This window comes from Phalaenopsis equestris, unplaced genomic scaffold (genome assembly GCF_001263595.1).
Source record: "Phalaenopsis equestris unplaced genomic scaffold, ASM126359v1 Scaffold000198, whole genome shotgun sequence".
NCBI lineage: Eukaryota > Viridiplantae > Streptophyta > Magnoliopsida > Asparagales > Orchidaceae > Phalaenopsis > Phalaenopsis equestris.
This window is the reverse complement of record NW_018164640.1, coordinates 65188-93133: the sequence shown is the minus strand read 5'-3', so window position 1 is coordinate 93133 and position 27946 is coordinate 65188. Positions and strand designations below refer to the sequence as shown.

At 33.1% G+C, this 27946-nt stretch overlaps 1 protein-coding gene across 1 annotated transcript; it reads left to right on the top strand.

Annotated features, from left to right (window-relative positions):
- Positions 1-1704: 1704 nt before the first annotated feature.
- Positions 1705-18921, top strand: LOC110022595 (mitogen-activated protein kinase 1-like). Its single transcript, XM_020721629.1, is given in 7 exon segments — positions 1705-1895; positions 1898-2042; positions 2133-2262; positions 9626-9763; positions 15785-16117; positions 18052-18232; positions 18452-18921. Coding segments are annotated over 7 exon segments (1152 nt in total). The 5' UTR covers positions 1705-1846; the 3' UTR covers positions 18628-18921.
- The last annotated feature ends 9025 nt before the right edge of the window (positions 18922-27946 follow it).

Below are 27946 nucleotides of genomic sequence, written 5' to 3'. Positions count from 1 at the left end.
TGGAAGCGATGTTGCAATAATTCCATAATATTTATTGTCAGGAATAGTTTCAACTAATGAACAAAATATTCCAAATCATATGTTATGATGCAGCCAACATCTTGAAATTCTAACAATTGAATTAACATGAACAATTTTGTTTTGAAGCTCTAAATCTTACTAGATGAAATGCATGAAAACATGCACAACTCCTTTGAATTAAATTCTAAAATGAGAACACTCTTGGGGAAAACTTCCTAGTTGTGACGAAAAAATATTATGTCCCGAGTCCGGACGTAAGTTGCATCTGAACAACGGCTGCGATCAGCCGAAAGGAGCAGAAGAGAAAAAAACAACCTCCGGTGGATCACAGTGGTTACCTGGATGCAGCTTGCGTCTAGACTCCGGACGTAATATTTTTTCGTCTGTGAAGCCATTCTTTGTTTGCATCGATCGTTTTCTAGTTTCTTATATATATAATCACATATGCTATCTTATCGAGCAATTATAAAATATTTAGTTTTCTAAAGACCAATGAAATAAAAGTTATGGACAGTTCTGTGGAAACTGCGTAGCACTTTCCCGCCTAGATGTTCATGTGGCGGCACCGAAAAACACGAATATATTAATTATTTTGTGAGCTTTTCTAAAAAAGAAATGATGGGTGGGCTCCACTTATGAACTAAATAATTACAACTCAGGGCCTGCAAATTTTTTTTAAGGGGCAATTACATAGTGGTAACCTAAAACTTGTTATTTACAAATAAATCCTTCTCTTTTATCCAAATTTTCAAATTCTCATTAAAATTTCAAAATTCATGATAAAACCTCAACCCATATCATTCCTTTTTACCATCTTCTCAATGGTCTGATCATGACACCTATAAATATATCGATTTCGTAGTTCAACAAAATCACATGGATGATTAATTTGTAGATATTAATGTTTCCGGGGGTCAATGTGCAAATATTTCTTTTTTGAATGAAAAATATTAATTTATTTGGTGGCTTAAAACTCCTCATTTTAACTCAGTGTTTGAATTTAGCTCAAATAAGGTTAAATAGGATTCATCAATCCAATAAATTCTGCGATGGATATGGAGTTCGTCGGATTCCGATTTATTAAATCCAGATTTATGTCATAAGAAAGACAACACGAGAAAAAGTAACCACACTTGAAAAAGTTCAATTTAACAGTGAGTTGGAATTAACTTTTATTTTTTGATTGTTTGACGCATTTAAGTTAAATATGTAATAACAAAATTCTAATAATATGTTATCAAATACCGCCTAAATACAATATAACAAGAACTCGAGCAACTAAATTAGTTGATACCTAACAATTCGTTAGCTATTTACTAATATTCACCTTGAATATTTACCATCGATATTACACATTTATTCGCGATATGGTGATTAAAAATATAATCTCCCATCAATAAAATTATGGGTTTAAATTACTAATATTAAAATTATGACTTCAAATCACGAAAAAGTATCTCGTTCGGACGTCTGGACGGTCAATCAACGACTGGCATATCCGCCGTCAATAAAGCGTATGATGATATGACGCCCGAACTTGTGGTGTCTGGACGGAATATTTTCTCTCAAATCACGAAAATTAGCATTTTTTGTCTCCTGAAAAAAAAAATTAATAAAATAAAAAATTACCGTGAATAAATTCGCGGCTTATTCCGTTATATTCTTTGTCACCACTCACGCAATTGAAATTTGGCGAGTGATACAAAGAGGTAGAAAGAGGGCAAAGAGGAGAGGAAGACGGAAAGTGCTCTTAGCTTTCTTTCTCCGTCTCTCGCTGTCTGACAGTGTCTAGGGCTCGTTCTCTCTGGTGCGGAGGGGAAGAACAATGGACGCCTTGGCCCGCTCGGCGGATGCTGAAATGGCGGAAGCGGGCAGCCGCCGGGGCTGGAGAGCATCCAGGCCACGCTCAGCTATGGCGGTCGGTTCATCCAGTACAACATCTTCGGAAACGTTTTCGAAGTTACGTCTAAGTATAAGCCCCCCATCATGCCAATCGGGAAGGGAGCATACGGGATTGTCTGGTGCAATTTTTGTATATATTTTTTTTTTTTGCATTGAGATGCTTGTTCTCAAGTTTTGATTTGATGATTTTGGTTGTTTTGTTGGTTCAGCTCGGCTTTTAATTCAGAGACAGGGGAGCAGGTAGCGATTAAGAAGATTGCTAATGCTTTTGATAATAAGATTGATGCGAAGAGGACGCTGCGGGAGATTAAGCTGCTACGGCATATGGATCATGAAAACGTGAGTTGATATTTCTTGTGTTTTCCTTAATTGCGAGAATGTGCCGCTTGAAAGCTCGTTTTGGATTATGCGGTTCAAATTTGATTTTAGTCTGACGAAGCTGTTGGGTTTCGTGTGGCTTTGCGAAGAAATTATCTATTTATTTGAACAAAGGTTTTTGAGTGTCGGGGTTTACTCCTATAGTTTAGAAGATTGAGCGGCATGGAAGCGTATCCTGCCAAATTCAATTCAACTGACAGAAATTTGTCTGCAAAGAGTGTTTATGGAAAGGGGAGACTGTTGCTGACCCATCTTGTACTGTTGTCAAAATCATTTTCAACTTGAAATCTTTATATCTATGGACCTAATATTTCTGTGTCAACGTATTTTGAACTATTTTAAGGTGTAACCAAATTCAATACTTTCATGTGCATTATTAATATTTATGTCATGCATGTGCGCATCACTTCAACCATCAATCCCCTTTGAAGAAAAATGTTCTAATATCATCAAATATCATGTATCAATAGCCCAATCAACCCCGTGGATTTGTCATGAGATTCACCTATTCTTGAATTTTGCTCTATCAAGATAGAAGGGCAGCCAACAGCCATTAGAGCCAACACAAACCACGAGAATCATTTGTTCTCATTCGAAACTTCATTTGTACACCACTTGTGAAGCGAAATGGAGTCAACATTAGTTGAATTTGCCAGAGTTGTGAACAGCGAATTTGTAGTAAATTGAATGACGTAGAAGCATAGTTTTAAATCAATCAAATTTGATGAGAGTTTAGAGAGATAGGTTTGAAACCCTAAGAGGGCATTAGAAGGGGTTCAAGTGCGAGAGTTTGGGAATTAGGTGAGAGGAGAAAAAAAAATTGAGAGGGGAGGAGAAAGTATGGAGAGGCTGATAAATCCAATGCAATTTTGGTTTCTTATCTCTAAAATCCCCACGACCTTCTTTTTTCCTAGAACATGATTTTAGATTATTGTAATAAATTTCACGATAAAAGCAAATTTATGGAATTATCCAACTAGAAGATAGGGCCTAGCTTAAATAAATACAAATGATGGAATACCTTGAAAATTGTTTACTAGATACTAATTCTCTTGCTTTTGGATGCAGTAAAATGTCAAGCTTAATTAATTCTTTGTACTTGGCCCATGAGACCTGTACTGCATTAAGCGCTCTAGAGTTTGAGGAGGTCATCTCTGGAAACTTTTAGCTAAGGTAATCATCTAGTAGATGCTGTGTTACTTATCTTAGGTTGTCATGTTCAATGGAAGAATCATCTTTAGACAGCTTATCTCTCCAACTTGTCAAATATGCATGGTAACTTGTCGTCATTTTGAATGCCTCCACTTGCTCTGAAGTATCAACATGTGAAGGCAGCTTTGTAGGAATATCAATTGGATTTGATGCAGTGGAGGCTCCACCTATAGAATTAATCTGAAATTATAAACGACTCTAGGCATTAGATTTTCTATGCTAAAAACACAACTAATAGGCATTTTAGGAGGCAATTTCATGCTAATCCTTTAATATCAGTATTTCTGGAAATTTGAAGTGGCTAATGAACTTTTTAATGGAGTTTTATATAGGTGCACTGTGGAAACCAACCTTAACCAGAACATATATGAACAAAAATTTCATCACTAAATTCAAGTTTTTCTCTTATCTAAATCCACTATTATTTTCAGTTTTAGATTGATTTTAGCTTGAGCATGCACAGAGGCATTGGAATGCAACAACAACAACAACAACAAGCCCTTATTCCACCAAGTGGGGCTGGCTACATAAATCCTTTTTCTCCATTGTGTCATATGCAAGGTCTTCTTTTCATTTAATTCTAATAAATTAAGATAATTTTTTATAGAACATGCCTAGGTCCTTTTAGGTCTACCTCTAATTTTCTTAGCATAAGTCAAATATAATACATCTACTCTCCTAATTGGGTTATCAGATGGTCAACATTTAATGTGATCAAATCATCTAAAAGGCGACTCTCTAATCTTGTCTGCCACTAGAGCTACTCCAACACTTTCACAGATATATTCGTTTTGCATTTTGTCTCTTGTTATAAAGTCACTCATCCACCTAAGCATCCTCATCTCAACAACACTTAACAAAATTTTTACATGCCAACATTTTGCGCCATAATGCATTGTAGGTCTCACCATCATCTTATAAAATTTTTCTTTATCTTTAAGCAGTAATTTTCTACCATACAATAGGCTCGATGTATTTCTCCACTTCAACCATCCAACTTGAATTCTACTAATAACATCTCTATTTGTATCTTTTTCACTTTGAACAATATACCCGAGATATCTAAAAGTTTACTCCTTTTAATGAATTGATCACCCATTGTTACAATCCCACCACTAAATTTATTACTACTAAAATTACATTCAATATATTCATTTTTTTAAATATAATAAGATGAAAGCCTTTTAACCCTTAAAGGGTGGCTCTATAATTAAAGATTTTTCTGAACTCACTCTCCACAAGAAGGATCACTAGCAAAAAGCATACATTAAGTTATCCTTCTGTAAATGTCCAGTAAGAACATCCATAACTAAAAAAAATAGGCATGGGCTTAAAGTTGATTTTTGATGTAATATAATTGAAATCGGAAAATACTTGATCAATCCTCCTTGTGTTCGAACACAAGTAATAACTCTAGTATATATATCTTTAATGACTTAAATATAACCAATATCAACATCTTTCTTTTTTAGAACTCTCAAAGTACTTCTCTTGAACCTTATCATAAGCTTTTTTATAACACAATTTTTTATATTTTATTCTTTTCTTGTAAATTATTATTCACCACCAACTATTTTTATTTATAAATTTTTTTTTTTAATTCTCCAAGTACATTTTTTATCACTTGTTTAATTGCTTGTTACTTTATCTCACATAGAATCCGCTTTTACTTGTAACAATAATTTTATGTGTCTTTTAGGTGCCCCCATTTAATTTTATGTCAATGTTTTCTTGTATTCTTTATCTTACAATTTTTCATCTTAAAATCTAGAACTAATAATTGATGTTAAGTACTTAAATTTTCACTTGGAACAACTTTATAATTTGTACACTCTCGATGATTTCTTTTTTCTCATAAGAAAACAATCAATTTGTGTTTTATTATTTCCATTCTCATAAGTAATTATATGGTTATCTCTTTTATTAAATAAAGTATTAGCAATAACAAAATCATGCATTAAAGCAAAATTTAATTTATTTCTAGCTTCTTCCTCAATTACTCCAAAATCGTAATCGCCATAAATATTTCTAAAATCTTCCACTACTCTATAAACATGCTCATTTAAATCTCCTCCTATAAAAATTCTTTGTTCAAGGGCTATCATTTATATTAATTCTTCTAAGTCATTCCATATTTTTTTCTTAACTATATTTAAAATGGTATTTCGTAGATCCAAGGAAATGATATGCTCGGGTCAAATTAATCAGCTCTAATAGCTAATGTTGATAGAGAAAAAAGTGCTTTTGTACCAATTTTTGCAATAGGATTTTTAAAATGTTAATTGAATTTGACGGAGTTACAGAACTTGCCGAGCACCCAGAATTGTTGAAAGAACAATGCAATTATTGAGTAAGAGTAAAAATTGCGTATGACATTCCCTGTTTTTGGTGGTACCATCGAATCATATTTGAAAGAAACTAGTAAGACGGAAGCAATCAAAATGATGCTAGAACAACTTTTTAAACAAGATTTTGAGAGTTTACTATCAGTCTTATTTGATCCTTTCCAATCGTATGCAACTTCTTTTGGAATAAGCTAGTGGTTTTTACGGATCCTAGAAGAGATGCACGGCAAAGGCTGTCCTATGCTGCTATTTCAGCTATATCAAAGCTGCTCTGTATTATCCTGTAGAGAGAAGACTGAGCTGTTCTTTATGAAAACCTTTATTTTTGAACTTGGGATTAATCAAATATGGATGTTTTTGAAGGATTTTCCATTACCATTTCCTATGGAACTTGTTAGCTTATTTGATTGAAATTTAAAAATCTCTGGTTGGAAATTTAAATGGGTTGAATTACACTTCATATTTGGATAAATGATATAACTTCGCATATATTATGCTGTTAGTTATCTTACAATATTGTTACGATTCACACCTTTCAATTATGTCCTTCAAACAATGCATATAATCTGACTCCTGTGCATGTGTAAGAATGTATAATCACTTATTTTTTGTTTTCTTATGCATGCTAGAATTGATCTATGTGTTTACTAGATGTGCATATGCATCTCTCTCTCTCTCTCTCTCTCTCTCTCTCTCATCACAACACATGTTCCTTGTGACAGTTATTTGCTATATCCCAGCATTTGTTTCAACCATATTGATAATTGTTACTTTTTGATGATAGAGCTTCCTCTGTGAGATCCCAATTTAGGAGAGCATTTTTGACAACCAGTTAGAGCAATGACCAATCCAAATTCACAACAAGGGAAAGTAGGACCCGAATAATGTTTAATTTAGCAACCGAGCAAATATCTCCTCATAATAAACTCCATATGTTTGTGAGTAGCCTTTGACAACTAATCGTGCCTTATTGGACTCAAAGGATCCATCAAAGTTAAATTTGGTGCTAAAAATCTAGCGACACCCCACTGCTTTCTTATCTATAGGAAGATCCACAACATTCTATATATGATGTCGTTGAAGGGCATTCATATCATTCATTACTGCAGCTTTCTAGGATGAGTCAGTTAATGCTGCTTCAATAGTGGATAGGAGGTGATGATCCATCAAGACAGTAACAAACGCTTTGTAGGTCGGCGATACACTATGAAAAGAGACATATTTTTCCATGGAATAAAGAGAGCTTCCCCGATTACATACCCAATAGGAAAATTCACTTTCTCATTTGGAGTGGTGTTAGTCCTGGTAATGTCGCTCTGAGTGGATTCTAGATTTTGTAAAGAGGTAGCGGGCTCTTGCGTGGGAACATGAGTGCGTCGAGTATAGACACAGAGGATGAGAGGAGGTTTTGGTTGTTTGTTAGATGGATCTAGAGGGACAAAGAGCTCCTCAGATATATTGGTCGGAGAAATCTCCACAGGGGTCGGATAAGGAATAGTTTCCAAGAAATCAAGCTCCCCTTCACTTGAGGCAGTGACAAGTAAGTAGGGAACACTTTCAAAAAGGAGACATCAACACTTACATAGAGTTTATATGTGGTAGGACCAAGGCACCGATAGCCTTTTTTAGTGACAGAATATCTGAGGAAGACACATTTTATAGACCTGGGATCATGCTTACTATGATTAGAGGTAGTGTTCCGGACAAATGTCACTCACCCAAAAATTTGGGATAAAAGAGTAGTGAAGAACCGATTGGTAGGGAAACATGACATCAAGATGACTAATGGAGTTGTGAAGTTATGAATTTTTGTGAAGATTTTATTAATGAGATATGTGACAGTAAGCACGACATCATTCCAAAACCATTTTGGGACATTAGATTGAAACATAATGGAGTGAGCTACTTCGAGAAAGTGTCGGTTTTTTCTCTTAGCTACTCCATTTTGTTACTTGTTCGTACACAAACTATGATGAAGGATGACTTTACCAAGAACTCACCTAGATTTAAAAAAAATTACTGTCATTGTCATTTTGAAGAACTTGAATTGAAATTTTGAATTGGGTTAAAATGAAGGAGTGAAAGTTTTTTAAGTTTTGTATGCTGGTTTCCCATGGAGTTTCCAACACTCTTCTCTAGTATGGCTGGGTTTGTGACAGTATCACAAATGGACCCAGTGGCTCGGAGAGGATTTGATGAGTGTTCAATATTATTAGTGGCCAAGGCAGACGATTCGACCGAATTCAAAGTGCTGAGCATGACAATTCTCTGACTCTATTTGCGTTGAATTTATGTGAATGCAGCATGAGCGAAAGGAAGGGACCAACGATACGGCCCGGGACTTTGTCAATTTTTGTTAAGACCTGCAAGAGATTGGAACATGTGATTTTTACTATTTTCTGAAAAAAGGAAAGATTTGTCGAAGATTCTCACGTGTAGTTATAATAGAGATCACATGCCACCATAAGGCCACTAAATCATTGTAGTACTGGTTCACCGTCCTCGATCCCTTTTTCGGCTTGCTGATCTTCTTGGAAATCTCATAAAGTTGGTTGGGGTTTCTTACATGTGAGTGGGTGTCTCGAACTGCTGTCCATAGGGCACTAGTAGAAGGAAGAAAAATATGCGAATGGCCAATCACAGTCTTCATTGAGTTAATCAGCCACGACATGACCATGAAATTCTCCACTCTCCACGCTTCATACATTGGATCAATTTTAGGAGGTTCACGAATCATTCCCATGAGTTGGTTGAATTTCCAGCATCCCTTGACGAACAAAGACACAACTTGAGACCATTAGAGAAAATTGGATCCATTTAGTTTATGGTTGGTGATTAGGAAGTTCAGGTGGTTTCCGGTCCTTCGGTCTGTGGAGGAATTGAGATAGTTGTCGACTCTCTGGTTGACTCAAGTACACCATCAGAAGAAAGCTCGGTGGTGGAAGAATCCGTCATGATTCCAACTGATCCAAATGTGATGTTGGGTTCCCGAGGCATAGGAAGATCCTGAAGGCTAGACACAGGAAGGACCTAGCAGCTTGGGAAGAGTCCTAGAAACACCAGCCAAGGAAAAACAGGCCAGCTGGAGAAAGGTCAAACCGGTTGAAGGGATCTCTGTCTGCTGGATACTACCGCCAGTAAGACAAGCAAGTGTCAACGACTGGATCTGGCGGCTGGAGGTTTGTTGTTTGGCTGGCGGCAGGGTAGAAGAGCTAAGACCAGCAGGTGGCAGGTGGCTGGTGGCTAGGGCTGAATCTGGTGTCAGGAAAGACAATAGAAAGAAACTGTTGTTTGACCGACGATAGCCGACGGTTATGATAGAAGCTCTTAGGGTTAGAACCATGGCTCTGATATCATGTTAACTTTTGAGGACAGAGCTTCATACTTTCATTGATAAAAAAAGCAGTATAAATACATTTTACAAGACCCAAAAAGGAAAGAAATAAATTCAAAAATAGAGTAACTAGGTAATACATAGTTATGGAAACGGAAAATAAAGGAAGCAAATAAAATCTAACAATAACTGCAACATAAATTAACCTAATAATAAGGCTAATAATTCTAATAATAAGTTCTTATTCCATTTCTTTCCATGTTCTCATTCTTTATAGCTTGTGTGTTAGGCTCCTTTTCCTGGGGTTCGCTTTCTTGTTTCTTACATAAAGTAGACCTTGTTTATTTAAATTATATTCTACATATATTCCCTAATTTTTCTAGTGTATACAATCTAGGTCTTATTTATTGTGCACCCATTTCATTCTTTGCAGGTTGTTGCAATCAGGGATATAATACCACCTCCCAAGAGGGAATCATTTAATGATGTATACATTGCATATGAGATTATGGACACTGATCTCCATCAGATAATTCGCTCAAATCAAAATCTGTCTGAGGAACACTGCCAGGTTATGAATCATTATCTAAGAATGTTTTTTTTCCTTTTTTTGTTATTATTTTCAACATTACCAATTTCTTATTAATATGAAAGATTTTTTTGATATACAGTAAATGCTTTTTTGCGTAGTCTGAAACCATCACACCAAGGAGTGTGGTAACTATCATTTAGTCATCCGTGGTAGCATTAATACTTTTTTTCTTTCTATATTTTATCATTTCATATTCATAAACATGTGATATCTAATAAGTACTTATTTGCAGCGTTTTACAAGATGTATGTTTACCATAATAATCTTTTTCTACTACTATTTTTGTGGCCATAAGTGTTGTTAAGTAGTACCTTTTGAGAGTTAGTGAAACGACATGACTTTTATGTCTAACTTGTGTAATATTTGTTTTTTAATGAATGGAATTGTGTATGCTATAAATTCATTTACCATACGGCACACTGTATTTTATAGTCTTTTCAAAAGTGAGTGGGCTATCTGCTGGTCAATTTTGCCTTGATTTTTTTTTCCATTTACTGCAGAGTAAATAAAAATAAAAAAAAGAAATAAAGGAAAATTCACGCTACATGATGATGATAGATTATTTTGGTTATTATGGTTGCGTGCTCATGATATTTTACTTATGCTAATATTGTATATATATTGGCTTGTGGAGGCCTTCGATTGCAAGAGAGATTAACTTTTTCTCCTTCGGAAGGAAAATGACCTTTCTCCTCCTAGTTCTTTTTTCTTCTATCTCATATAATATTATAGTGTTTGAAACTTAATACTACATTGTTAATTTTCATGTATAGCATGAATGAATTATGGATTAGGAAACATGTATTAATGGAAAGCTTTTCCTTTTTATTGCACATCTTACTACCAAATTGTCGTTTTACTGACGATTTGTAATTTAGCTAAAAATAATATGCTCAAATTGGCCAAGTTTAACTAATAATTTTACAATTAATTAATATGAGTAATTAAGGGACCATTTGGGATCACTTTTATTTTTTCTTTTCTATTTTTATTTTTTATTTTGTTTTATTAATGTTTTGATTTGAAATAAATAATGTTTGATATGATTGATTAAGATATGATTGTTTTTTAAAGAACTCAATACCCAAAAGTTGTCTTTAGTGTTTTCATAAACATGTTTATTTATTTTTTGAAACAAAAATTAAAAAAAATATATCTTAAAAGAACATTAAAAAACTTGTTTTTAAAAACAAATGAAAATATAAAAACAAAAATCAAAATTGATCCCAGACAAGCCTAAGATAGTTAGAGATAAAGTAGGCAATTAGTTTTGTGAACTAGTCTATTGAGTCATAAATTGATTGATTAATAAATTAATTAAATAAATTTTGGATAAATTGGCCTAAAATATCATCATGATTAGTGTCTTTTTTAATTGAAAAAATGGATAAGTTAATATATAATTATTTGAATAATAAATTATTAGGATCTTTCATACATCATCATAAAATTTAACATCAAATTAATTAGTTATTAATTAATAATTTCAATGTTGAATTAGTTTAATTAAATAATTATGAATTAAATAAACCAATTTATATATTGTCATGAAATAATTAATTAAATAATATAAGTAATCTGATATGCTACTTATTTTAGGGCATTAATTGGCTAGATTGATTGTATTGATTAACTATTTAGGATGATTGTTTATTGATGAATACATTATAAAAGTTTATTCTAAATTTCTTTTATTAATTACTAGAAAATAGTTTATCATATGTATTAATTGATGATTATAATGTCAATAGTTTTACATAAAATTTATAATAATGTTCATTTTAGTTGTTCAGCAAACATGCATTAGTGCCACTGTAGTTTTGATCAAATATTTTAACTCTGGCAAGTAGACTGATCTGATATTTTAACTTTGACAAGTAGATAGGAGAATGAATTTATTAGTGTCTTTACAATCATTAGCTTTACTTGAGAATAAAGCACCATACAACTAGATATGTACAACATAATACAAGAAAATATGATGCAGGACCATTTAGTAGAACCAATGACTCGTGCATAATCAATTGTAGACTTATGGAAGATTTGATAGCTACCTATCTTATTTATACTCTTATGTCATTCCTGATACCCTAGTGTGTAATTATGCCCCTAGGAATTTGAACACATGCACTATTACCAAATTGATGCAAGTCTATTTAGAATAAATAACTACTCCAATTGCTGAAGCTAATGGAAAAGGCAGAACTGAGGTTTTATACCAAAAGGACTAGTAGCCCCCACTTTGAATTTTGTTTTTTTTTTAAATGGAAAATGCTTCCCAGTCTTCCCAAAATTTTCTGTCCTTTATACCCACCTGGCCTTTAGCCCCCCATTGTTGTTTGGTTCTAAAAACCAGGATTGCTGTTTTTTTTTCCCTCTCTTTTTACAGTAGGTGGTGACATTCCTTCAGGTAACCAAACATATCTAAACTACTAGATGCAAAATGTCTTGGGAAGGAGTAGCATTTAGCTATTATTTTCTTCTCTTTTTGCCAATATTACATTTTGATTTACAGGATATCTATTAACTTTCAATGTGTTTTATAGAAAGTGATTCAGTAGCCGTAACTGATACATTTGCTTGATCTGTCACTTCTATTTTTACACATTTCTTTTATTTTCTATTTTTTTTTTTTGGTGGTTTCACCTTTTTGCTTATTATATTCTTTCTTCTTGAATTTGGTTGCCAATTTCAAGAGTTATTCTTGCTTTTCAGTAGAGATCGGGAGGTGGCTGGGAGCTGGTATTCTTAATTCTTAAAAATTGTGTGCTCTTTGTTTTTGAGCAGAAATAACAATTAAGGATGTTCCATTGGAGAAGAATCTATCTCCTTTCATCTAGCTTCATCTTTTCTATCAGTTTTCTTACCATTGAGCTGGTATTAAAGCTTTAAGTTATTGTGTTGGAGCAGTTGGTCATGGCGACACATAAAGTTCTCACCATTTAAGCGTCGTGGGGATTTGTTATTACAATCGAGTAGCAGATTGATTCCCTCTTATTATATGTGTAAATTATCTTCAATATTTTTAATGGGAGAGCTGCTACTATTGAGCTATAACAAGAGTAGACCCTTCTTGAATGCGATCACCAGTGATTGTCGCGGGGCATTCATTGAGTGTCCTCAGAGTAACTTCAACCCAACAATGATATTGGCATGATGGGTTGCTTAATATTCCACTAGTTTAGGCTTCCATAAATTCTCTTGGCACCTCTCCAGTTCCAAAGATCTAAAATAATAAAAAAAAAAATTATGAGGAAATAGAGGCGGGGACTTCTAATTGTGTTATGCTCTCCATACTAAACAACATTCACACCGTTTAACATTCAAGCTAAATTACAAGTCCCAACTTAATGACATTAACTCTTTCCTACCCACTGCATTGTGCTTAAAAAAGTTTGTAATGTGATTGTGTATAGCGTAAGATGTAAACATAAAGTTTTCAAGGCTTTTAATCCATGCACTCAATTTATAGAAGGAAGCTCACTCATGCCCGTACAAAATTGGTGAATCAAAAAGGGTAGTGAAACAAAAGTGAACATTGTCCATTGCGTGCTGCTTTTCATTAAAAAACTCTACTAGAATAAAATTTTATGTGATTTTGTTGATAAGGATGCATGTCACATCTTTGGCCAACCTTGGCAATTTGCACAGATGTTATTCATTGAGGAAAGGAAAGGGAAATGGGCATGCTTTGTGGTGGTGGGAAAAGAAAATTCTATTCTATCTACTTGGTTTGTTGAAAAAAATACTGTAGTGTAAAAATAATATAATTTATTTGTAATATTTTGAAATTGTTTGGTTCGGCGTAAAACAAATACAGGACTTCATATTTTCTTATTTGGTTTGAAGAAAAACAAAATCAATATAAAATATGTGGCGGGCAGCGGGCTTTAGGTTGCATGTGGCAGCTGACAGGCGATGAAGGCTGACTAAGGTGAGAAAGCTTTACACAAAGCTGGGTATTTGTAATTTGACCATATCCAATGAATTATAAATACGTTAAAAATGAACTAGAGAATAAATTCCAAACGCATTACAATTTAATACTGAATGTAAAGTTCATCTAACTAAACACTCTGGATTTCTGAAACAGGCATGCAACGCACTTCTTTTGTAGCAAACCAAACCACCCATAAAAAACAGGAACATTCCCAGACATCCTTGTTATTCACTATCTTGGGTATTGAGTGTTACGCAGAACTAAAACATGGTCACATGGTCATTGGTAATATTCCTTGTAGCCAATGCTTTGTAAATGGATATAATGGCTTTCTTTTTGAATTTGCTGAATTGTGAAAAGATTTCCTTTTATGAAATCTACAAACACATGAAGCAATGCCTACTGAATATTTTAGTAGAAGCTCAATGACGGGAGACAAAATTGGACAACTGACGAGCATGAATTATATGCTATAGTGAGAGTTGTACAACATCAGGAATATTACTTAATTCATTAGGAATTCATTTTGGCACGGGTCATCAAGCTCTTAAGTGGTAGAACTCTCACAAGAACGTCTAACATGCACGTGGGATTGAAACTCACATGCCACTTCAAACACCATGCCAAACACTTGAATTGGGCCATCAACACACTGAGCTATAGAGAGAAATTTATGTTATAAACTACTTTTTTTGGTGTCAGCATTCTCCAAGACTTGTATGAAGATGACATCGATTTTCTCAACATTTCAAAACAATGCCAATGACATGCAGCTTTTGACAACTTTTAATATTGAGTGAGGGTTCTTATTTAAGGGAAATCATCTTTGCATCTTAAAGACTTCATTGCATGAATTACTCATTCAAGACTTGCGTGCGGGCAGTCTGGTTGCTCATACCACATCCATCATGATAAAATATAATAATTGTTGAGAATTGATTCTGCTGGCTTTGATTGAACAGGAGCATCTCTAAATTTATGAATTATTTCGGCATATTTTAGTTTCTTAGGTGGAAAGTCAAAACACAAGTCTTTAATTTCATTACCCATCCCATCTAATATTTGGTAGGTTGTTAGTATGAATTTTGTGTTGGGCTTATCAATAACAGCGAAGGATCAACTATGTTTTTGTTATAGTTGACGAAATTTGGAAGATGTCCCACTTTATATCTTGCTGGAAAATCTTTGAAGCAAGTAACATTACCAATTTGTTTTATCAGAAAATAATTAGATCACACAACATCTCCAAAATTATTATCTCTGATCACTAATTTTGTGAATAACTTTTGTTGTATGCTGGGCACAAAAATTGACACCGCCATAGAAATGAGCACTGCATGCCATCCTCAAATCAAAGGACGAACAAAGCTGTCAATTGAGCTCTTGGCTCCCAGATCCAAAGCATAATGGGTTTCTGAAAAAAATTTGAAGACCAAGCTCGAGAACTCACCATAGATAAATGGCTGAACAGATTTGTTGAGGAATTGGCCGAACGGATAATGTGGCTATGCCAAGGCTGTTTCATGGGAGAAGAATCCATCTCTTTCAATCCAGCATTATCTGTTTCGTTTGTGTTCCTCATTAGAAAGCTCGTTCAATAGGTGTTTTTGGTTTTACTTGTTATATAAGTGTTTCACACCCTCCCACATCCAATTTTGGATTAGTTATGCAAATTCAATGCAACAGAGTCGCCACCTTCGATTTTGGTAGAGTTTTGTAAATTATTTTCAGGTTTTTAAGTAAGTTGTGTCGTGCAAATTAATATTAATCTTTCTTTTAATCTCCTACAAATTTACCCTTTTTTTTAGTTCACTATGAAATGTAGCTGCGGACTCTAAACCACTTTAACTATGATGTGCTTCTTACATGCTGACATTTTCACTTCTCATTGTATGGTCTAGTATAAAGGGCACATATATGTATAAGGGAAATGATATCATGATTTTAATTAAACTAAAAAAAAACTTAAAAGTTGCCATTCTTCACTATTTCTGTAGCTTCTATTTTGCACGATATGCATGGCTAAATCAAACATTTTTCTGTTTCTTCCATCTCTGCAGTATTTCTTGTATCAGCTTCTCCGTGGTCTGAAATACATACATTCAGCAAATGTTCTTCACAGGGATTTGAAACCTAGCAACCTCTTGTTGAATGCTAATTGTGATTTGAAGATATGTGATTTTGGTCTTGCTCGTACTACTTCAGAAACTGATTTTATGACAGAGTATGTTGTTACAAGATGGTACCGTGCACCTGAACTTTTGTTGAATTCGTCAGAGTATACTGCAGCAATTGATGTATGGTCAGTTGGGTGCATATTTATGGAACTGATTGACCGGAAGCCGTTATTTCCAGGGAGAGACCATGTGCATCAGCTGCGTCTACTTATGGAGGTAAGATAAACTTGGGCACTTTTTTAAAATTGATTATTAAAATACTTTTTTTTTTTACTTTACTGCAAGGAGCTCATTTTAGTTTTTCCTGCATGGAGCAAAGTTATCTTTTGAATGGGCTTCCAGGCGCTCATGGGTACTATTCAAGGGGCTTTCGAATTTTCATATTTTGTAAAATTTATTTTTTTTCTTCATATTTATTATTATATAAATAAATTATATAGTATCATAATATCTGTATGATATTATGTTATAAATAGTCTTACAATTTTTATTTAATGTAATCTTAATAATTATATATAATGAATATTATAATCTGTAAAATTAGGAAAATGAAATCAATTTAAATTTAATTTTAATATTTAATGAGAAAGGAAATATTTTGTTATTCAGTAATATTAAGGGAGATTTACATATATACCACACAAATCTTATGTATTTATATATCTGACAATCAATGTTTGATATTTGCATTTATAGCACTCTAGTGTCATAATCGCATCAAAACCTATGCATGAAGAGATGTATTTCACTTTCAAGTAGTTAGTAATATTGATATTTTTGATGTGATGTTAAAGATTTGAGTGTTATGTATGATATCAAAGTTTTAGTGTTAAATATGTATATACATAAGAGTTGTGTGTTATATATTTAAATCCCCCTAACATTAATTAACCTTCAATGCTATAGTTATTATTATTTTTATATTTATATATACATATAGTATTACTATTATTAGCAAGAATATTTTATATTTCACTATTAAGTACTTTATGTTTCTACAAAGCACAGGTCAGAACTTTTCTTTGAAGAAGAGCTCGAAGATTAAGTCATACTGGCACTTTATAAACTTTGGGGCTAAAGAGACCCCCTATAATTAGTTAGGGCACTATTTTGACAATTTTTTCTTAGTAGTATTTATTTGGACAGTTCTTAAATTATAATAAACAATTATTATATGATTTTCTAATAGTAATATACATACTCTTATATAATACTTACCATAATTATAATAATATTTTAATAGAAATAATATATTCATGTAATATTATATAAAAGTTTGTAATGCTATAAAATAATATAAATACTATTGCATTATCAAACAAAAATAATAATATTACGCCGTTTAATTAATATAATGTTTATTTTATTTTAAGAATTTAATTACACAAATAAAAAATGATTAAAATATAATAGGAAATTTGCATCAAAATTCCTGCCTTCTACAATCCCTATAAATTCGAAGAAATGAAATATATGCATCAATTGATCATATAAACATGATAAGATTCTATTTTCTATTTTGATACTACTAAATTAAAAAAAAAAAAAAAAAATTGAAATCATTATTCAATGGATTATTTGGCTCCTTAAGAGAGACGAACTCTTCTTGAGATATTTTTTTTAATCCTCATTTTTATAATTATGCTGATAAGTTTGTGATTGAGTACCTTTAACTATTGTTGCCATACTTTCTATGACCAAGAATTTACCTTCACTTCTCCTTATTGTCATTGGAAGGAAATTAAATGATTTTCTGACTCAGGTGTTGTGTTAGAATGTCAATGCTTAGTAACACGTTACAAATATAGTTGCTCCAAAAATGTTGCGCCAAGCCTTTAAAGAGAAGTAGCACATACTTTGACTCTGTTGAACTACTATTTAGTTGCTTGATGAAGAAAATTTTGAGCTTCCAACATAGTTTATTCTGCTGTGTCACTAATTGTTACATACTAGATATTTGTACATATTGATGTTCTAGAATTTATTTGCCACTTGGTGCCTTGAATTTATCTCCATGCTTTTGCTAATAAAATATATATACATATAAACATATATATATATGTATGTATGTATATATATATATATATATATATCTACATATTTATAAACTTACATGGCTACATTTAGGAACTCATGGTATTACCATGCAGCTCATAGGCACTCCTGATGAAGCTGATTTGGGATATATTAATGAAAATGCAAGAAGATACATCAACCAACTTCCTCGTCATATGCGGCAGTCATTTCCTGAGAAGTTTCCACATGTTCATCCATTAGCCATTGATCTCGTCGAAAAGATGTTGACGTTCGATCCTAGAAAAAGAATTACTGGTGAGCTTATTCTCTGTTTTCAGGTTTTTCTCCTTGGCCTCAATCCGCACGACTTAGAAACTGATGTTGATAACTTTACCCCTATTGTACTATTTATATTTCCATTTCTACCTACACTTTATTATTTGGGGACATGCTGAGATTGCAATGTGTTATGTGGGGCTTTAACTTTGTTCAAAATTATGAAATAAATTATTTCAATACCCTTTCTCCCTGCAGTGGAAGAAGCCCTTGCCCACCCATACCTTGCATCACTGCATGATATCAGTGATGAGCCGATCTGCATGGCCCCCTTCAGCTTCGACTTCGAGCAGCATGCACTATCTGAAGAACAGATGAAAGAACTTATTTACCGCGAGGCCCTCGCCTTCAACCCAGAGTACCAGCATCTGTAGGTTTTCATTTTTCACGATTTTTCTCTTAAATTTGCTTTTTTTATCGATCTTTTTCTCTCTCGCTCTTGCATCTACGTAGTATTCGTGGGCGGTACTCTCGTGATATTATGCCACAGTGTATATATTTTTCTCCTCTGTTATTGAATATTTTAAACGTTCATCATAAGCATCATTAGGTAATGTTAGTTTGTTGTGTTGTGTTATATCTGATAAAATGATCATATACATAACATTGGTTACATGTATTAAGTTATGCTTGAATCAATTTAATTCAAATATTTATGATTTGAGAAATATTAATGTAGTTGTTGATAGTGAATATTAAATGTAGTGATTAGTTGGCTCTTAGCTTGGTATGTTTATACCATTTGTCTTGATAGGATTCTATTTTCTACTTGCAAGTAATGTGATGGTTATGTGTAAGTAGGAAAGAATATTATGTACATGATTGTTGGTCTTTGCATTATATTTTTGAGTTCATATGCTATGATTAGGACTCATTAAGTGTACTGTAAATTTTTTTCTTTTGATTATATGAATAAGAAATAAAGAGCATAATATATATATATATATATATAAGCGGATGTCATGCACATCTAAAGGAGATTATAAGACATTTTATTTCCTACTAGCATAAATATGATGAGGTGGCTTGATTAAATGAGTGTAAACAAGTGGTTTACACTTTTTAAAAAGCATGTTTTATATTTTAATTGTCTATGTCTATATTGATTATTTGGAGCATTGACAAACATAACACATTATTTTTATGCATGTACATGTCTAAGACCTATACTTTTATATTGACATGCATAATATTGAAATATGTAATATTACATCAAAAGAACTATTATTTTTTCAAAATAAATAAATAAATAAATAAACATTTTCATGCATACGTTTATGACGAGAAAAAAATTATTAATATAATTTTAGATATTAGATATACAAATACATAGAATTATGGTTTGTATGTAAATTATCCAAATTATTTTGAACAACTATCTTAACGGCATATATCATTAATTATCTTTTATATGTGCATATGTACATTCTATTGTCTAAAGGATTTTGTTTGAGTAGATGCAAAACTAAATACACGAAATGTAATTTTAGTTGTAGTAGCTCTAATGGCAGGGTTGTGACTAAGAAAATTATTAGAAGTCTAATCATTTCAGATATCTTGGGTCTTTTGTTCAAAGTGATAGTGATATGGATGGGGTTGTTATTTGTAGAAATCAGGTTGGTTGGTTGAATAGGATGAATGCATCAGGCTTATTGTATGATAGAAAAGTATTGCTTAGATTCAAAGGAAAACTCTATAAGATGGTGGTAAGACCTGCAATGCTTTTTGGTGTAGAATATTGACCTTTAAAATAAAAACATAAAACAAAGTTAAGTCTTGCTGAGATGTGAATGTTTTGGGGGATGAGTGGCTTGAGACTTAGAGACAAAAACATAAAATGAATCTATCCGTGAAAGATTGGTGTAGCTCCAGTGGCAGACAGGATTAGCGGGAGTCATTTTAGATGGTTTGGTCACATTAAATGTCCCCCATCAGATGATTCAGTTAAGATAGTAGATGTTTTAGGTTCAACTTATGTTACGAAAGGTAGAGATAGACCTATAAAAAATAATCTTAATCTATTAGAATTAAACGAAAATATGACACTCAATAGGACACAATAGAGAAAAAGAATTCATGTAGTCGAGTGCATTTAGGGGGATAAAAACTTGTTGTTGTATACATGCATTCAATTAATAATGTGCATCAAATTTAGTTATTTATATGCTAATATTTGAATTAGTTTAATTTAAAACCTATATAGTGTTAATAAATAATATTTTAATTTAAAGCCAGCCCGACTGGACTAGCTAAGTTGTGAGCCTGCTTTGTTTAAAAAATAATTAATAAAAAATGCCCTTAAATTATATTAAAATTCAATAAATTTTCCTTAAATTATTAAAAATATTTAAAAACAGATATTTTACATTTTATATTAAATAATTTTCTTATTAATTATCTCATAAATTCTCATTCTATTTATCATTTAACTATAACATTAGCTTAAATTAATACCTCTCTCTCTCTCTCTCTCTCATGCTACACAAGTTAGCTCGTATTCATAGAATTAAGCTCGAGCCCGAGTTCAAACTCAATTAATTAATTAAACATCAACTCAAGCTCAAGTCAGTTTTGTTCGAGCTCCTATTTGTATACAAAATTAAAAAAAGACGTAAAATTTAGTTTTTTTTTTCCTCAAAGAAACTCCAAGATTCACATGATAAAATTGTATAGAACAAAGTCCCCATCAAGTACAAAAATTGCAATTTTTAAAACCCTTTTTTTTGTCTTGTTGTGTCCACATTGATCAATATATATATATATATATATATATATATATCCTACAGCTGGAAATCTATTAAATAGAGAAACCAAAATATTTGGATATACTAAATCTACATTTGTTAGAGGTTTATGATGGCAACCGAATGATAAGTGTGTCAATTTGCAAGCCTAAACAATTGCAATTAAAAAAGACTGGGATTCAACTTGTCCGGGTTTGGTGATTTTCCTTTGCTTTAACTTGTTGAAAACTCTATGTGCTTTAAATGAGGTTCTTAAATAATGTTCTTTTCATTTATGACTGGGACCGTATAATGTGAACGTATGAGACTTCTTTGAGAGGAGAAATATTATGTGCGGATTGATGGTATTATTGTGGTATTATGATGATATTATGAGAATACTGCCACAGTACAACTAAATCAGCACCCACGGTGTACGACTGAAAAATAGTTAGTGGTTAACATTAATATGATGCACGAATTTACTTGACATATCTGACATGTAAAGTGTTAACAACTACGCATGTAAATTTTTTTTTAAATATTTATAACGATTTAATGTCATAAATCTTAGCTTTAAAAGGTGTATTTTATGGTTCAAAAAGTAGTCATTGTTGTAATTTTGATGTGGTATATATATAAATATGAAATTGTTGTTGTTATATACATGAATACAAAAGAGTTGTGTGGTGGGTATGTGAGTGGTGAATTTTTAAGTACTCCCAATCATAAATAATTTTATATTTTGTTCTTTTTTTACTTTTCCCTGTTTTATTTTGTTTTGCCTTTACTTTTTATTTTACTTTAAATAAATTGAAATACCTAAAAGTGGCTAAACACGAGTCAACATAAGCGCAGATGAGATTAATGAGCATTTTTCCCATTCCAAACCTGCTAAAACATTCAAGCCATATGAACAAGAACGACAAAAATGAACTTGCCAAGGTTCATCTACTTGGACACACGTCATTCAAGTGTGAGCAACCGAGTACGAGTGGCTGAGTATGAACATATTGAATGTGAATACACGCAGTTCAAGTGTGAGCAACCAAGTACGAATGACTGAGTAAAAATTCTCGGATGTTGGAGAACAGGCGCTCTCTCGCCTACTCCGATAGACAAAGATGATTCATATTGTCTGATTAGCGTGGGTTTGACCCCATCTGACTGTGATAGAATGAGAGTTGGAGCTCTCTATCCACTCAAATTTGAGAACACTTTCTCTAGGTGGATATCTGAAGCCGAAGGGCGTGAGCGCTTCAAGATACTTCTTATTGATGATCATCAAATCAAACACATTTGACCATGTCGCCTCATTCAAATCCACTGGGTCTATTAAGGGTAAATGATGTACTAAAAATGATAACTATTTTTCATGAGACTGAATGAGTCAACTCAGGTGTTTTAACATTTTACCATTAGAAGTAATAAATTTTTTTTTGAGGAATTCAAGAGGATATTTAAAACACAATTCATTGGTGCCCAAAAGCCTCATAAAAGCCCATGGGCATTACTATTAATTTTCCAAGAACTTGCAAAATATTGCAAGCATTCATGGCACCACCAGCTGCAACCAACGGTAAGGTTGAGATTTGACCTTGTTCATTCTAGTAATAAATCAGCATACACGAAAGAAGAATCAGCTCATCTGAGGGGTGAACCCAATACCAAGAAAGTCAAGTAGATCAGATTGGAGGAAAAAACTTCCACCTCCAACCCATCAGATACCACAACAGGCTACTTTGAGAGTGTCCATTGTCGAGACCATAGAGGTTATCCAAAACATAAAAATACTTCCCTGATAAGAAGCCAAGAGGATACCCGTGCAAACTCACAAGGGTATTGTTCTTATCACTGGGACCATGATTACAACATGGAGGAAAGTAATCACCTCTATAGTCTAAATGAGGAATTGATCAAGGAAGAAAAGTTAAAGGAGTCCTTGACACCAAGGGAAGTAATTATAGACAGAGTTAAGCCCCAACCTAGCAGACTCACAATGAACTTGTAAGAATAAGATAGAACCATATAAACACAACCATAAATTTAAAATAAAGACAATTATAATGTACAAAGCAATAGTAAATGAAATATTCAATATATAAGTGCATCTGAATAAAATATACATAACAACAAATATCATCTCACATATAGGATAACAGTGATATAAAAATGAATCCATAGATTTACTCCTCACCAGTCTCCTCATTCTGATCCTCCTCGTCCCTCTTGACCACCATTATTAATTCGTTCCCTTATTGACATGCCTCACATCCTTATTAGCAGAGATGTTGCATTCGACGAGACAAAATTTTTGAAAAATTGGGGCTCAAAGCAGGTGAAGAATTTTACTGAGACCACAAATATGCAGCAAAAAGTTGGAGTTTGATGCAACTTTATTTGTTCCACAAAGTTTGTCTACACGTGCACAGAGGGTATTTATTGATAGTTCTCAAAAGGAGATGGAAGAAGATGTTGAGGATGAAATTATTGGTTAGGAATCTATTGCTAGGAGCAAGACCAAGAGTCAGAATGTCTCAAAACTAGCTTGGTTGAGGGATCACAATGCATTATCAATTTCAACCATAGAGGGAGGTATTCCTTGTCACTACAAATAGGAAGTGGAAAGCCCAAAATGTGATCTTTTGAGAAAAACAATGGATAAAGTGATGGAGTCTCTTCAGAAGAATGATACTTGGAGGTTGGTGCACCTTCCTCCAAGGAGGAAAGTCATTTGCTGCAAATGGGTGCATGCAAAGAAGAAAGAATCTCATAGAGTTGATATGCAGTATAATTCAAGATATTATCAAAAGGCTTTGCACAATGAGAAGATATTGATTATGATGAAGTGTTCTTCCCAACGATCAAGCATTCCTCAATCTGTGTTCTCTTATTACTTGTAGCACAACATGGTTTGATCTTGGAACAACTTGATGTGAAGACTGCATTCCTACGCGGACAATTGCAAGAGGAGATCTACTTGTTGTAGCCACGTGGATATGGAGTATCAAAAGACTTGGTTTGCAAACCAAACAAGTCTTTCTACTGTTGGAAGCAATCACTACGACAGTGGTAAAAAGAATTTGATCAGTTCATGAGGAGACATGATTACATAGTAGGTGTTGTGAGCAGGTTCATTCATGATCCAGGGATGAATCATTGGCAGACTGTGAATAGTATTTTGTGGTATATGAAGGGTACAGTTGATGTTTACTTGGTGTTTGAGAGACAGTCATCTATTGTAGATTTGTGTGTAGGTTACACTAACCTAGACTTTATATGTGATAGAGATATGAGGAGATCTACGTATGGCTATTTACAGGATGTCTAGTTTGTTGGAGGTCAGTTCTTCACTATATTATTGATTTTTCTTCTACGGAGGCTAAGTACATGGCAGTCACGAATGCAATGAAGAAAGCAATATGGATGCATGGCCTATTAGATGAGTTGGGAGCTAATCAGGAGTCCCCGATGGTGTTCTATGATAGTTAGAGTGCAATATTCTTGACCACAAATCCAATTCATCATGCTCGTACCAAGCACATTGATGTGCGGTACCACTTTGTTCGGGACTTGATTGAAGAAGGCAATGTTGTGTTGACGAAGATAGATACACAAGAGAATCCAACGGACTTGCTCACAAAAGTACAACGAGACCAGAAATTTACATACTGTAAGAACTTGGTGAACATTGAAGCTCGGGACTGATTGTCCAGGAGGGCATTTTGTAGAACTACGCGGGGCTCTTTGGAAGGGGGGGGGGGGGGTTACGTAGGCAAAGCATCTTGGTACAACTGATTTGGAGATTGGAGCTCAATTAGTCATCTCTTACTTATCTTGAAGTAAGGGATGATGTGGAGATTATTGCATTTATAGCTTTTATTATATTAGGGATAATTTTATTTTTTGGTTTTATTTACTTGTATGCCTTAGTCCTCATCTATAAAATGGACTCAAGGGCATATAGAGTTATATTGTGAGAAGTGTTGTGTTGTAACCCCAGACTATTTTTCTTTCTCTCATCCATTCCTAGTGAAATCTCCCTTCTCTTAGACGTAAGTGAATCAACTCAACGCTGAACCACACGTAAATCTTTTGTGTGCGATTGTTGTCGTGTGAATTTCTACTCTTACACATTGTACTTGCATAATAGACAGTTTATAAAATATAATTTAATAATTTATAAAATAACTAATAATATTTATAAATATTTTTTTCCTCTATTGCTAATTGTTTTATTAATTTACCAAAAAAAAAGTATTTTGTAAATTATCTCATAAATATTAATCAACATTCTATAATCCGGATAAGCTTCTATTAAAAATCATGCACACATGCAGCAACTTGTTCTTTTCATGCCACCAAGTCTAGAAACTAATAATTCAGTGCTAGTATTAAAAAAAAAAAGATTTACATACATACCCCTCAATTTCTATGTATTTACAAATCTAACACATAAACATCAATTGCAGAATCACTTATGCAAGAAAAGGTGTATTTCGCTTTTTAAAAGCTTAAAAATTATCTAAAAAAAAAAACTTTTTTGGATGGTGCTAGATATAAAAAAAAAACTTTAGGGGTTAGATATATAAATAAATATGAATTGGGTGGCATTTTCGTAAATTCCCCCTAAAAAATACTCCACATGTTGCACACTAGTTTGTATTATCCGTACAGAGGTAAAGGGAAATTTTTTTTTTTTTTTTTTTTTTTTTTTTTTTACGGGGTTTAGGTTAGGGTTGTCAAAACGGCTCGTTCGCGAACAGCTCGTGTTCGGCTCATTTGCTAAGTCAACGAGTTAAACACGAACAACACGAACAAATATTTGTTCGGTCGTGTTCGGTTGTTCGTGTCTGGCTGGTTCTGGCTCGAAAAACTACTAATCAATTATATATATATCTTCGATGAATAGTCTTTTTTTAAAAATTTAGTTGACTAGAAGACTACAAAGATTTATAATCAATTAAAAATATTAATAAATAAAAAATAATAAAAAATATTAAATTAGATTCAAATGATGTTTTAAATCTTGTCCCAATCCTCAACATCTGGTAGCTGCATGATTAGGGTTGTCAAAATGACTCTTTGTTCGTGAACGGCTCGTGTTCAGCTCACTAAGCAACGGAGCCGAACACGAACACATTTTTTGAGCTCGAAATATAAACGAGCCGAAGACGAGCTGAGTCTGGTTCAAAAAAAAAATGACACGAATGCTTAATTTATAATTATCAATGTTTCTCATGACCTTTACATAAATCACTAAAATTTTATGTCACATTAGAAAAAAGTTAGTTAGTTTTGTTCTTTCGTATTTTATGACACAAAAAAAATATGTATTTTTTCCTTTAATCTACCTTTTTTTATGAATTTACATATTAGACACAAAAACTTAATTATTTATTTTTATAGCACACAGATCTTTCACATCACATCAAAACTATCACTTTGCTAATTTTTTTTTTAAAAATCAAATGCATTTTTTATATGCATACATTTACAAAAATAAATGTGTTATAAATATAAATATCAAACTTAAGTGTTATATTTGTAAATCTAGAAGAATTATGTGCTATATATATAAGTTTTGCTAAAGAATTATGGAAGAGGACATCAATAATGTGCTATTATTCTATGATTAACTTAGGATCTCTTTAAAGCAAATTGGTTACAAAATTTGTGCTATTTTTTTAATAATAATAATATTATTATTATTATTTTGTAAGGGATAGCTTTTTTTTATAGTAAAATCTACGAACGGTGATAGTTAATTAAGGGTCTGTTTGAAGCAGTTACAACTGTTTGGTTTTCAAGAAGTTGGACCACGATTTTCTAAGAGACACCACATTTAGCTAAATTCAGTTGTGAAATGTGGAAAAATATTACATTAGGACTCATAACGTAGAGTTATGTTCGGATTGGAATATTCAGTTGTGTTACGGGAAATATTTCATCTGCGTTATTTGTAAGAATGATGAGTTATTCAAGTATTATATGGTGTTATTCGATTATTTGGCTGGGTTATTGGAATATTTCATCGCGTTACTTCATTTGGGGCTAAAGTGTTATTGAAATATTCCCCCGCATTACTTGATTTGAGGTCGTGTTATTCCAATAACATAGTGGAAATTGAAATAACACGGGGAATATGTCGAATAACACAGCCCCAAATCAAGCAACGCAGAGGATTATTCCAATAACACCGCAAAATAATCGAATACCATCATATAATACTCAAATAACACATCATTTTTACAAATAACGCAGATGGAATATTCTCGTAACACAACCGGATATTCCAATATGAACGTAGCTCTGCATTAGGAGTCCTGATGTAATATTCTTCCGTAAAACGCAGCTAAATCAGTTGCAAGTTTTTGAAAAAAAAAGAAAAATAGTTTTGTCAAACAGAAAAAAATACAATACGACACCACACTGCCACCACATGCTGCCCCCCCAAGGCACCTAAAATTAGTCTCAATTTTGTAAGTATAAAAACAAAATGTATATAACACTTAAAAAGAAATTTTCAAAAACTCTACCCATCCTATAATTGTTTTATAACAACTACTAAGAAAAATTATAGCTTCCTATTGTTGTGAGATATGTACTTCCTGACATAGAAATGGGACGAAAAAGAACACAAGCAAACACAGATCGTTTACGTGGTTCGATCCAACTGGATCTACGTCCACGGGAGGGAATCAATCAAATATTTCACTAAGGCAAAAGAAATGGAGAATACATAGCTTATACATAGAGATGAGCCCTCATCTTCCTTCTATGGCCTCCCTCTCAAGCGACACCTTGATACAAGGCCCCAAGATGCTCTCCTCCTCTCTAACTCTATAGCTACTCTCTCCTCCTTTGTGGTAGCTCAAGATATCTCCTCCCTTCCTCTCCTAGGCCTCACACCCTCTCTATTTATAGAAGCAAGAGAGCGATTGGTGGGAGGTAGGTGAGCGGTAGGTGA